At 41.3% G+C, this 14,316-nt stretch overlaps 1 protein-coding gene across 6 annotated transcripts in view; it reads right to left on the bottom strand.

Annotated features, from left to right (window-relative positions):
* KIF26A (kinesin family member 26A) overlaps window positions 1-14,316 on the bottom strand; it is a 96,524-nt gene that overhangs the window by 62,237 nt on the left and 19,971 nt on the right. For all 6 annotated transcript variants that reach the window (XM_086892877.1, XM_086892875.1, XM_086892876.1 and 3 more), the window contains one exon: window positions 1,250-1,750. In XM_086892877.1, the coding sequence (XP_086749003.1) occupies window positions 1,250-1,750 (501 nt within the window). The remainder of the gene's footprint in view (window positions 1-1,249; window positions 1,751-14,316) is intronic.

Below are 14,316 nucleotides of genomic sequence, written 5' to 3'. Positions count from 1 at the left end.
ATGCATGAAGAAACATTTTAGAGAAAAGTTCTCATAGCAGAAGTTCCTTATAAACTACGAAGAGGTGAATGGGCCATTTTCCCTTTTCTCAGTGAATGACCTGATGTCAGTGGAGAGTCACTGGATTTAAATGGGAACCCCTCAGAGGTGGAATGTATGTGAATTCACAAATTTCTTTAAGAGAGGAAAGTATGGGAGGGAGCAATCAAGTCTCCAAGCCTTTTCTGGATGAAAACACAAGTCAGCCTGGAAAAGTAATGTTACATAGCAGCACTCAAATATTTATCTTGGATGATCTTGGAGCTCAACCAGCTGAAGCTACCAAGCAATATTAGGCAGTATTTACATACAACAGCACATAAGGCATTATGTTAAATTTAAAGCTGCTTGGCACCAAAATACCTGATCATGCAAGATCTGCTATGTCATCTTAAGTGAAAAGCATTACTTCAAATTGTACACATTTCATTATGACATATAGTGCCTTGTTCACTACCTGGAAACTGGTCAGGAATAAATCTTAGTCAAAACCAGCCACATATTGCATCCTTCTTCTTAGAACAGTTCCACAGATAGCTACATAATGAACTTGCTTTTAAAGGGAACATGCACCTCTATAAAGCCTTTCCATCTCCCACAAGAGTTCATAAAATGCACGCAGAATACAGGAAATCAACATCAGGGCTTAAAATCCAAGTGCAGTGACATTTACAGGCATGTGACTCTGAAGCAACCTCCTGAGCCCCTTCCTCAGCAGCAAACTGTTTTGCAACACATCTAAGCTGCAGATTAATGCTGTGCATCCCAGTCCATCAACAGCAACTGCTGAACTGCACACAGCATTAGAAGCTCAGCACTAAGACTTGAGGGTCAAGTTCATCTTTGATATAATCCCATGAAGCTCCCAGAACTTCATGTGTGACAAACTTGGCCTTTTGTGCTTCTCTAAAGGGGTTACCAGGTATGTGACAGACAAATAACATCACCCGCATACATGGAGCTAAAATAGGTGCAAAAACATCTGAGGAAAGGATCTCGCCGTGTGAGATAAGAAAGCAAATTCCTCGTGACATCTGATACAATACCTTTCAAAGCTCTTTAACCCTTCAGCTCTTGAAACATGCCTTAGAATACCGTTAGCTGATCCCCACAAAGATAAATATGTATAGATCTCAGATTTTATCTGCATCTCCCTGTATGTCCACACACGTGCAAACGAAACTCAAGCAGATGAATTATCACTACTTACTAGACAAGCCTGAGGCAGGAAGCTGTTCACCCTGGAGATACTCCACATGCCCTCGAGGTACTGCTGAGCTTGGATGGTGACGGAGCTCAGGGCACCACTGAGACCGCTGGGGGCCACCGTCACTTGAACGCTGGAGTTGGGAAAACTGCCCACGCCTTGAGACCATCCGAGTCCTTTCTTCCTGTCTGCCGCAGGGAAGAGACCGGGCGACTTCCCAGGCTGCCTGCCCACCTGCCCAGCAATGAGTGGCAGGTCTCTCTGGGAGGAGACAGCGACCATCCTGGGTACCATGCTGGCCACTGCCCCGGCGCCGGGCGGGAGGTCAGGCATCTCTGGGTAGCTGGTTTGGCTGAGGGTGTGCATCATCTGAATGGCTTCCTGCTTCAGCTGATTCAAGTGAGTGGCACAAGTTTCGCATCTGCTCTCTCCTTCATTCCTGTTTTTCTGTAAATAGTCAGGCACTTGAAGCTTGTCAAAAATTAAAGCTGATAATCGTGGGTCCTAAAGAAGCGAAGAAAGGGGGAGAAAAACACCATACTCAGTTAAAGCAGTGCAGAAAGATAAAAAGGAGAGGAAAAAAAAGTTCTCTGATTTTCCCTCCACTCACAGAATTACTTTAAATTTGTTCTGCTAACTCTCAGCATTTTTCCCGCTGAATACCCTAACAGGCCCACAGTGGATTAATAAACCATAAGTGAATTCATTTGTATTAGACCCAGCATGAAAATTATCATCGAAATTAAACAGCAGAGCTGCGGCGTTCTTGATAACTGCTCATTCTTCTAATTAACTCTCCTTTGGAGACATCTAAGGCACCCGTGTTCCCCATGCTCAGGAACAATGTTAGTTGAGATGCTGAACCTACAAATATCATAACTTGATTCAAAGGCATACCACCATCAGAAACCCAAGAAAATTAAAGTATTTTAAAAAATTAATGCATTGCCTGGTAAACGTCTCGCCACCCTTACCCACAGAAATGATTAATCAAGTGCCATAAAAGCCAGTTTACATGGTGCTGCCCACAGGACCATTACCTCTGATCTTTGCAACCCAGATGGCCACAATATTCCCTTCTGCTACAGTTGCTTTAATGAGAAATAGATTTGAGCCTACAGCCATGTGTGAAGGTGTGACAATGTGCACACCAAGACCCTGATTCAAAAGCAACACCTATTTTGTTTCCACAGAGCAATTCCCCACTATCCCTTGGCTAGCTCACTTTAAGGCTGCTAAGACATTTTAAAACCCAGCAACGTGTTTCCACTTCAGAGATAGAGTTACCTATCTCCTGAAACACACAAACCTCCCCATCCCAGGCCTGCTACTGTAAAGATTAGGCAAGAGATTAAATCCAGCCCTGTCGTAAATCTGCTATCGAGACTAACACCAGGCAGTAAAACTGACCCAACTTCACACAGTCATAGAGCTCTCTGAACAATTAAGGTTTTAATGAAATCACAGCGCAGCCAAAGGTTTATTTGTGTAATTATTTTAAATGAAAATATTTAATTTTCTTGTTAGTAAGTAGGACACACATAGCTGGTAAATCAGCCATCCAACATATGCTGGGGATATCCCCAGATTGGCACTTGTTTTTAAAAATGTATTACTTTATGCCAAGCTGCAATTGCTCTCTAGGAAATGAACGTCCTATTAGAAAACTAATTCTGGTTTTAATTACAATGCACATCAATAAAACTCTTTAAAGAAGTCTTGGCACTGGTACTTTGGCTTTGCTCTAAATTCAGAAAGTGCTGAAATACTGCTTAACTTCCGCAGCAGAATTTATTTCTGTTGGACTACTCCTGCAATAGTTTTCATCTTTCACAAGACACAGGTCAGTGTTGATAGAAACCATTGTAAGTATATCTAGCAGCACATTATTCCACAGCCAAAAGCCATTAACCAAACTTGCTCTTTCTGCCATAATCTAAATTATTGTTTATTGACTTAAAATAAAAGATACTTCTTAGGCTAAGAAAAGCTACTCCTGCCACTGACTGAACAATAAATTGATTCACATTTGTGAATCAGCATGTTCACTAAAAGTGAAGTGAAAGACACTGTTTCATTTTTGTATCTTCTCTTTATTGGGCTTTAGATCCTCCTAAAAATGCCTTTGAAGTTGCACCATTTGCTTACCCTCGTAAAGGAGAAAATTCTTTTCCCACCAAACCTCCCAGAAGATGGTAATACTGACTTAATAGATATAGTCAGGAAAAAAAAAAAGAAAGAGTAATTAATATTTTAGAAACGTTTTTCTATCCCTTCAGCAGAAAGTGCTATTGGTTAGACTTTAAAAAACAGAGACTCAGCGCTGCAAGCACTATTTAGCCTCAGGCAAAACAAAGGCCATGCAGTCTATCTCCCAAGAAAAACAAACAGCACCATGCTCAGTGCTCCTCAGAAACTTCTCCAAGGGAGAGCCCTCTGAGCAAATACTTGCTGAGGCTGCCACACAGCATCTATTCAAACAGCCCCAAAACACAGCACCTTCCAGCGTGGCTGCCCCGTCTGCGGCCAGGCACATCCCTGGGCTCGCTCCTTTGATCCAAGCTGGGCACACAAGGAAGCACCTGCACGTCCCAACTGCGTGAGCCTCATCTGGCAATGCTTAAATTGCTATCAAATGTCAAAAGTTTCAAATAAGCAATTAAAGCGAATTACTAGGTGAAACAGGCTTCTCATTTAAAAGAAATTACTTCTTTTGATGTAAAGAAAATTAATGACCCCAATTCTAGCTCCATAAACACAGTTTACAGCATAAGGCAGATCAGAGTCAGGCCTGTCTCACAGTTGCAAAGAAATCAAGTGGATGTCATATTAAAGGGGGGGGGGAACAAAAATAATTTTTGAAAAAATATATATTTAGAAAATTACACAGAGCAAAGCTTATAGGCATATAGCATGCCAAATTTAAACTTCATAATTTATTTATAGGTTGGGGTTTTTTTTTAAAAAAAAAAGGCTTCTCATTTTCAATGCTTATATTTTGCCAAGCTTTACAAATAGCCTCTTCACCCACACATCCAGGCTCTGTGACCCCCAACTCACATTGTGGCCAACCTTTTCCAGCACCTCAGGGAGGGCCCAGCTGGACAGTTAGATTACTTTTATTTTTCCATTCTGAGAGACAAAAACACCTGGCTAATGGTTGGGCGTGAAGGCCAGAGGAAACACAAGTTACTGTTAAAAACATTAACCATAACTTAGAAGTTTAGCCAGCCCCATTAAAGAGGTTTTACTGCCCGGTGACAATGCCTGGTCCTGGGGAGCCCCAGCTTCGGCAGCTCGCGCCCTAACAAGGCTGGGGTGGAAGTTACACTCTCGTGTTTAACAGAGGGAAGAAATAAAACTTGGGTGACCAAATGTGTGACACAAACGTGGGAGGAGTGAAGCAGCCAAAGCCATCCTTGCTGCAGCTCCACCAGCAGACAGGCAAACCAGACAAAGGGGGTGTGCAAATAGCTGAGGGGAATGGCACAAAAATTTAACACGCAATACACAAGCCTCTGTTCCAAACAGTGCTCCAACACCTCTTTAGTCTGCTACAAAGAACATGACTCCTTTGTTTCTCCACAGCATAAATAAACTATGCTGTCTTTGTCACACCTACTTTCCAAATTCTCTTCTTTCCTCCTGAACAAGCAGGATAAGCGGAATACTGTGATGCTGTAACATTCACAGCTTCCCCTCCCACTGCAGAAACCAAAACCCCTCTTTCAGACTCAGCTGGTTAACTTTTGCATACAAATTCTAGATCTTCAAACATCACAGACTCTTAGAATTGTAAAATAAATGGTCTCACTAGGAACTGAGGAGCCCAGCAGCCCCCAGCAAGGTCAGGGCATGAGATAATTACATATTCTTATATGTGGACAAATTTTCTGAATGCTTGAATTTACCACTGCTTTTCAGCAAGCAGTTCTTACAGACACAAGCCAGCTTGCCAACTGCTGCTGGGAGATTAAACACACACATGCAAACTGCCCACATGAGAGGAGCTCACAGAAATGGTCTGCAAGTTCAGGATGGTAAACTTGGAAAACCAGGAGTGCTCCCACTAGAACACACAGCAAAACACCCATTTCCTTCAGCTTTTAGCCTGAAGCCTGCCTTCAGGCTTTACCTCTGAAACCAGAAGCAGGGAAAAGAAGCACAGATTTTAAAGCACATCCAGCAGCTTGTAACAGTGAGAAGGAAACTAGAAGTCTCTAATTGAGGATTCCCTCTCTGATGTAGCAGCTCAAATGTGAGCTCTCATGTTCTGCCTCCACAGGAGAGACAGTGAGGACGGAGCAGGGTCTCAGCTGCTGGGGTAACACCACGTGCTGCATGTGGGGACACAAACAAAACCCACATTTCACAACTGTAAAACACTACATCCCCAGACCATTGCCCTTGAAACTACAGCCATAACTCAAAGCAACTGGAATGTGGCCAAAGGCCAGTATCTCCAAAAATCCCTGCTACTTAGCTTAGACACCAAAGTCACTGCCAGGTTTATAAAGCATGAAACACCAAATTACCTCCCTGGACCTGAACTATTCTGAGAATTTGAAGCAGTTTGTCAGTGATAACTGCGCTTAAATTAGATTATTTTGAAAATAGAGGTCAATCTGTAATTTCCCAAGTACTTAGTTTGCAGTTAGATTTTCTGTTTAACTACCAAGCAAGAACAGAGAGCTTTTCTTCCATTGCAAAAGAGAAAGAAAGATACAAGCTTTGAATCTTACCTGCAGCTACTGACTTCTAACTCTCAAACTAAGCAAGAGAAGAGAAGGCAGAAAAGCATCTGGATTCTCACTTAAGAAGTCCCTGAAGTAATACCCACCCATCTGTAACCTAATCCCTTCAGCGAGGAACTGTGCACAGAGTGCGAACAAACGATGACGAACAAATGATGAAAAGTCAAATTGCCAGCAACCATCCTCAGTAATTACCCACAATTTTGCCTGGCACTGGTTTCTGCAGTGCGAGTGTATCAGGAGAAGTATTTGGCATTCAATGAAATTAAAGTCTTGATAGAAATATAATTTAAGAGAAAGAAGAGTCATTGAATGTCACACTGAAATACATAATTAAATACAAACTGAGGTGAACAACATTTTAAAAGGATGCTTTTGGAGAAAAGAATGTACTATCCCAGTGCAAAAGAATCAATGCTAATGATTTTTTGTCTTAATTGTCCTTCCAGATCTCTGCCACACTGCTTACAAATTAGTTTTTATCTTACATGACATTGTGAAATATCCCCTAATATCTTCTACATTGACAAATACCTTGAAGGCTGATGCCTGCTTTCAACTATACAGCAGTCATTGTGGGGAAAAAAAAAAAAAGCAAGCACTATATTCAGCAAATCCAGAGCGTGTTCAATGTAATCAAGGGGGGAAAAAAATGCATTAATAATTATTTTTTTAAGAAAAGTTTCCAGCTATCTGACTAATCTCAAGGGATTGAAAATATGAGCTTTAAGTCTTCAAGTAATCCATGTTGTGAATTCATTCAGTCACTGACCTCATCTTATCAGAATATAAACAATCAAGGAAAAACAAACACATGAAGCTTTCACAAAAACAGAATTCACCTGAAGTCCCATCTCCTGCGGGTTAAGGGTATCTGGAATTTGCAGTGTAACTTCACTGTCCTTGAAAACATTCCTCTGAACAAGCAGGAGAGCAATCCACATTTCCAAAGTGAGCAAAATGTGCAGGGATTAAGAAAAAAGTAGATACATTTTTAAGGCTGAGTTCCATTCGGCCTCTTTACAGTAATGTCTCACTACCTTTAGGTGGAAGGTTAATTTAAGCCAAAGGACTGTGGACCTTCTCCCATTCTATCTCCTACCAGGATTTCTTCAAATCTCCAATTCCATTATTCTGTTTCCATCCACAACCTGAGGTAATGCACACAGACATATCCCCCTGACTCTACCCAGCTGAGACTCAACCCAATTTCTTTTCATCTCTAGCATCCCAAAGAGTTTGAAAAAAAAAAAAATCCAAGCACGTTTTCTTACTTATAAAAAAAAAAAAAAAAAATTACACTGTATCTCTTTTAAACAGTGCCCATCTTTCTAACAAAAGCCAAGCAGTACGATAAATCTGCTCAAAACCACATGACCCCGCACTAAAAATGACTGCGCCGTGTTTAGTTATTCGGCAGCTCCACTGAACTCTATTTATTTCCATTTCCTGCCCACTTTAATGTACTTCAGTGGCCTGCAGTAAAGTTAAAGCAATAGGTGTCTGTCATAAAGATGAATAGTGCTATTGGAATGCATAATACAGTGGAAGGAGGAAATGAGAGCAATCTGGTTTATTTACATCTCAGGCTCCCATCAGCACCTCAGCCCACCTCCCAATGGCTTCAGCTGCCTTTCCTGTTATCTTGCTGTATAGTCCCCTGCAATGAGTTGGCTTTTAACCTCTCAGAACCAGAGGGGATGAGCTGATCTCCCAGATTTGCTTTCATGAGATGGCAGAGTACTGGAGCAAACAGCCATGCAGTGTGTTCAGCGCAAAGAAAACAAAATAAAGGTAGTGGTTGCCATTTAAATTAATTAAGAGACACAAACAAAACAAAAGACCCCAAAGAGATCTGCTATCACCGGTAAATTTAGATCAACACACAGGAACCTGACTCCTTCTGAAAAACAGTAATTACTGTTTCACAAAATATTACTTTTAATCTTCTTTCTGTACAGTCTAATTAAACAGATATTTTACTTGCCTTTGGAAAATGTTTTTCTTAATTTCATCCAATTTTAACATTTGGTGTGTTCTATAAACTACGCATCCAAACTAGTATGCAATTTTATGCTTATTTTTAATAGTGTATGCCTTCATTTAAAATTTATGACTTTTAATTTGCATGTTTATTGTTGGTTTTAAGTAATCTTTTAATTTTCCCTCTTGGGTTTGAGGCTTACCATAACTTCATAATGTAAATTCAGTACTGATTTTGTTCATGTGAAAACACCATCTTCCAACATACATTGTGTCTTTTTTAATTTCGCTCCTATTCATTTTATAAACCTTCAGAAAAGTATAATAACTTGGAACAGCAGCAAGTAGCAATAGCTGCACCACACAATACGCAGTGTCTGAAAAGCCTTTGATACTGCTTTCAGAAATAGCCACTTGGATGAAGCTGACTTTCAGAAATTCAGGCAAAAACCTCTTACAGAAATTAGACACTTGTTTAAAAGATAAAGAGCTTTCCATTCCTAATTATTTTTTCTTTGAAAACAGGGAATAAGTCCTGGTTAGCCCATGAGCACAGTAAATCAGACTATAAAAACTCTGCCCATTAGAGTCACAACTGCATAAAAAGTCACAATTTCTCTTTCCTCCTCAAAGCAAACCAAGCACTCACAGGTTAGAACAGCTACTTGGGAAAACAATGCTGTCCAATGCCAGCACACTGAATGCCACCAACTCCACATACAGCTTGAGTTCAGTGAGGCTGCCCAGATAAGAGAATAGCTCAATTCCAGCATGGGCATGAAAATCAGAGCACAGCACCACTACACAGAAACATGCCGCCTTGTCAAAATGCCTCAGAAACACCAACTCTTAATATCATTTTATGGGAAACAAAAGGCTGTTCCTGCTATTAGAACTCAGTTGACAGCCTGTGTTTTCAGAATTACAAACTGCACTGTGAGCCTGGCAGAATGGACTCCCTCACTGATGAACTCTGACCAGCAACCCAGCCCAGCCAGCCCAATGGACTGGGCGAGGAGTCACACCCACGATGAGATCTTCATGTTTAAGTGATCATAACTTCATCTGTCCCAGTAGAACCGTGCCCATTTGTATCAGACAGACCTTTGATGAGGGAGCTCAAGAACAGCTGGACACCAGCCACAGTGAAAGCAACTCCAGCCTAGAAAGACTGCATAGGAAAAAAAAAAAAAGTGCTTGGAACACTCCTCTGTATACGAACACTACCACTGTTTCAGTCCAACCATCTGAATCCAATTAACAGAACGCTCAGCGGCAGAAGTTAGGGAGTGGACACATTTTCAAAATGAACATCATTAGCATAATGTAGATTTAAAATCAACTATGGAAACCAGCACTTGGCATTGGATCACACTCTCTTAGTGTCTCATTCACTCGCTCATTTTATCAATTATTTGGTAAATGAATACTTGAAGACCATACAGAAACGATTTAGCCTTCACAACCAAAAGGCTGCCCATTGTGCACTCCCTTGCAAGCTACAAATTACTGCATACAGTGCACAGTTAGCACACCATGCAGCTTTTATTATTACAAAAGTGGATTTCACTTATTCTTCATCTTAATTAAGTTCCACTGCCTCAGTTTGACTGCTTCACAAAAAAAAATAAAAAAAAAATTTAAAAAAAAAAAATCTTGTTGGCTGAAAATTTTTGGGTTTACATCTGAATTTAGGGAGCACTGTAGTGGAGCTGAGTTTTAACTTTTTCTCATTGCCTGGACTTAATCAAGGGAAAAAGAACCTAACAGGGATGAATAGCCTAGGAACGATGAAGAGCTCCTCAACCATAAACTGGCCACACTCTGCCTGAAGAGTCTGCTTCAGTTCCTTTCCTTACTAGGTGGCACATATGAGATACCTCCTCCCTCTCCAAGCTGTTCATCCAGCAGCTCTTTAATGTGGATTCTTGGATGGCTTTTTTTATACCACAGCTTAAGCAAGTAAATTCAGAAATCTGCAATCAGCTACCTGCTGGTCCTGTGTCCTCAGTATCTCTGGACTAGGATATTAGTAAGGTTCCATTGCTGTCCCTCAGTTTCAGATAGGCTGCCAGGACATAGAAGTAATTGATCTCATTCTGCTCAGCTCAACTTATACTAGAAAGAAAAGATAAATATGCAGATCCCAAGGGCTATCTTCAGGTGGAGGACACTGCCCAAAGAATCAAGTGATCCTCCTATGGAATCTCATTAGAGTGAAGTATGATCCCAGCCAGATAAAATACAGCTGGAGACAGACCATTTGAGGTGTGTCTACGGAACAAATAGCATTTTAAAAAACAAGAATGTTGTACAAAGTTAAAGGAGTTTGGTTTATTTAGTTTAGAAGAGGGAAAAGTAATCAAAGCCCTGCAGTACAAAAAGTGGTTACAGAGAGACTGCTGACAAATTGCTTCCAGATCCACTTGGGTAAGGAAAATAGGAAATCATTCTACTTCTAAGCAAAGGTAACTCAAGAAAAACTATCAAAGGTGAGTGAGCATTGGCAACTGCTACAGAATGGTGTTGAGAAATCTTGTTCTTTTGAGAATTACTGAAGAGCAGGTGAAAAACATCTGTGGAGGTTATCAAGAGATAGATGACCCCATTCCAGTGGAGGAAGCTAGACTACTTTTTTAAAGATCTGAAGATCGTTCCCCAGCCCTATGATACTAGTTTTGGAAAGATGGGCAACATCTGTGCACAGACTTGCTGCTGGAGTCCAAGTGCCACAGACATCAAAATACTGCTCTACTTAGATGACTGATAGTTATTATTAGTAGTAACCTACACTATCTTGCTCACAGCAAGTTTTCCAACTTGCATCATTCCTACGTTATTTTCCTACCTCTTGTCCTAGTTGTGACCCTCTATATACTTTGAAAAATTCTTCAAATACAGCCAATCATCACCACACACAAAACTTTCTTTTACCATTAATTATGCTACATTTTATATCCCACTTTTAATCTTCCTTTACAGACACAAAGTATAGAATTGCTACATTTTGCTCCCTACAACTTCAGGGACAAGCTTTAGGAATCCAAATGAGATGCTTAAATTAGAAGGTGCAAGTCCATCTACTCCTATCTGTCCATCTCAATGGACACCAGGTACAAGTGGTGTCCCTCAGGGTCCATACTGGGACCAGCACTGTTTAACATCTTTCTTAAGGTCGACCAAGGGCAGCCTCAGCAGATGACACCAAGCTGAGTGGTGCAGTTGTCCCACCTGAAGGATGGGATGCCATCCAAAGAGAGCTGGACAAGCTTGATTTGATGGGAATCTCATGAGATTTAACAAGACCAAGGGCTGGTGCTGCACCTGGGTCAGGACAAGCCCCAGTACCAATCCAGGCTGGGGAAGAACAGACTGAGAGCAGCTCTCGAAAGAAGGGCTCGGTAAGAACTGCCTTTACCAGCCCAACAAATCACACTCCTGTGAGCAGAATGACAACAGTCTGGTGATCAATATCCACCTGTAACCCTCTTGTTAGGACACCCTGCAGCAGTCCTGTGAAACCTGCAAGATGTGCAACCTCTCACCATCCAGAGGGCTGCTGCAATCAAAGAAGAGCTCCCTTTGCCTAAGGTCTGTCTTCTACAAACATAAATCCATGGGGCTACGCCCACAGGCAGACATAAACCCACTCTGCCCATGCTCAAAGCAACTCAAAAGCTATGTTAATAGGGTTTATAAACTCTGCTAAGGCACAGGATATAAACACATTAAACCCAAGAGCAAAGTGAGCTTATGTCTGCCTGTGACACATGTACACATAGACATACCCACAGATGATTGGCAAAAATACCTCTGCAACCTTTCAGGCTCTTCACACACACACAAAACAAGCCTTGTCTCCCAAGACGCAGAAGCAATCAAATACCTGGCAACAACTTTCAAAACCCTTCAAGCCAGATCCTATTAAAACCAGCAACTAAGAGATGAAAGGCACTAGCTTGTCCTACCAGTCACACTTAACAAGGCTCTTAAACATTTACTGTATCTAACGTTACCTCTATAGAAATTCCATGACTGTAGACAATGCCTAACATCATAGGATACATTTATGTTTCCGTTCAATTGAAGGTACTACATAAAAGCATGTTTTTATTTTAATTTGTGTTCTGGGACCTTGGAAAAGAAGCTGCCTCATCACCTGTTGGAAAAGGCCAAGTACAGAGGAAGAAAGGGTTCTTTTAAGAATAGAAATTATAGCCTCAGAATGAGACCTGGGCCCTAAAGAAATCCATGGCAACATTCATACTGAGTGCAAGTCATTATATCCTCCTCTAAATTGAAACATCCCTGTCATTAATTTCAAATTAGCAGTGAACTCTCACCAACCTGCCTCTCCATTTCATAAAACGCCCATGAAATGCATGTTTGTAGTTGTTGGGTTACATTTGGTGTGAAAATTTCCCCATTTGTTTTAAAACAAGGTTTTCTGGCATTATTTGTGTCAAATTTGCAGTGAATCATTAAAATAAAACCTGCTACCCAAGTTGCCTTAGTATTATCATTACAGATATAAATACACATTTAAAACCAGTTGTGTAATCATGCCTTGCTAACATCCTTATAAAATCTGACAGCTTGTCAAATAGCCCCCACTGTGGACAGCACTGAAGCAGTTCTAGAGATCATCAGAGGTAAAAGGCAGTCCCACCTCCTGCACATCACAGCTCTGATAATTTCAACCATAAGAAGTAGTGTCCCTGACAGGCTTCTTTAATGAAAATAGATGCTTCAATATTTTAATAAATACTCACTTTTATTTAAGCCCATGTACCTTCCAAACGCACAGTACTTCTGAAAAATATAATGTTTTTAAAGTACACAGTATATGAATAAAAAACACAATCAAGCAGGTGAGGACAGCATTTGAGGATATAAATCCAGAACTGACACACACTACTCTTTGCTCCTGTGACAGTGTGTATCAGCAAAGCCAGAAACTCTGCTCCCAATGGTCAACTTGGAAAATCCAAGTGGCTGATTCCAGGACTCTCAGCACCATTCCAGGCACTGACTGTGCACTGTTAATATTTGATGTATGCTTGCAGCTCCAGTCTCAGAGAAAGCCATTACGCAGGATATGCTCAAAGATGTGTGTTTTACTCCACAAGCCTGATGCTGTGATTCACAGGGAAAACCTGCACAGAAGGCACAGGCTGGGCTGCTACTGCTCCAAGCTCCATCAGCAAACAGTCACTGAAATAAATTAACATCAGCATCTCATTGAAGTCCCTGCATGAGAGTGTTAGGCAAGATTTATTCAAGACTACAGTCTCTGGAGCAATTGATCAGAATCAAAGGTAAGCCAAAAACTAAACAAAGTAAAATGGGACCAGCTAGAATAACAAAGCAGCATGGCCAAGGCAGCAGCCACATGACAGCCAGAGGCATCTCCAGATCAGTCAAAACAACTGTCCACAGAGCTTGCCAATGAGCCAGCTGCTGCTGCTGGAAGAAGGGTAGTGTTGATATAAACTCAGAGATACGAGATGCTTAACACCAAGAGCAATCAATCTTCATGATTCCCACATGGCTGCCAAGCTTTGCTATTATGCCACAAAGAGATGAAAACAAACTTCATGAAACACATGTAGGTCTTACATGAGAAACTCCCTCCACCCTCCCCTTGCTACTCAGAAACAAACCCACAATTTGGGTGTAGCTATAAATGACCTGATGCTTTTCCTGAGTTAACAACAGAATCAGGAAAGAGTATCGTTGGCTAAACAGTGCACTGTACACACCCTGCCAGAAACCAATGAACTTATCATGCTGTATAGGAAATTCCTATCTTCCACATCAATTAGTGACCCAAGAGTGATTGATTTTATAATCCCAAACTTGACTTACAAAGAGACTTCCTCTGGGGCCAATTTTCCATTACCCAGCATGTGGAAAATTGCATATGGTCAGTGCACTAGGAAAACCAAGGAAAAATAAGCGCTATTTAAACCCCAATTCTACCATGCCTCCACATTCTTGCTTTCCTGAGGGAGATGCACTTTTGACAGTTACTTCCTTTCCCTGCCCCAGCATCCTATCTGCACCACACACCAGCTGGGCACTCAATCAAAACAGAAACAACAACAGGAACTAGCAGCTATTCATTACAATAGGATCAAAACATTTCTAGGCACTAGCGCTTTGCCAAGTTACCATCCTTGAAGACCTGCCACAATCCTCCTCTTCCCTCCCATCACAGACACCACTGCTGAAAAGTGGCCCCACTTCAACCTGAAGCACCACATTTTGAAGACCACGGCTTTTGAATCAGAACTGCAGGAGGCAGTGGGACTGGGCAGCAGAAAGGTGAGA

Source organism: Cyanistes caeruleus, chromosome 6 (genome assembly GCF_971803275.1).
Source record: "Cyanistes caeruleus chromosome 6, bCyaCae1.hap1.1, whole genome shotgun sequence".
Taxonomy (NCBI): Eukaryota; Metazoa; Chordata; class Aves; order Passeriformes; family Paridae; genus Cyanistes; species Cyanistes caeruleus.
Note: the sequence above shows the minus strand (reverse complement) of the source record. Positions and strands in the feature narration are given on the sequence as shown.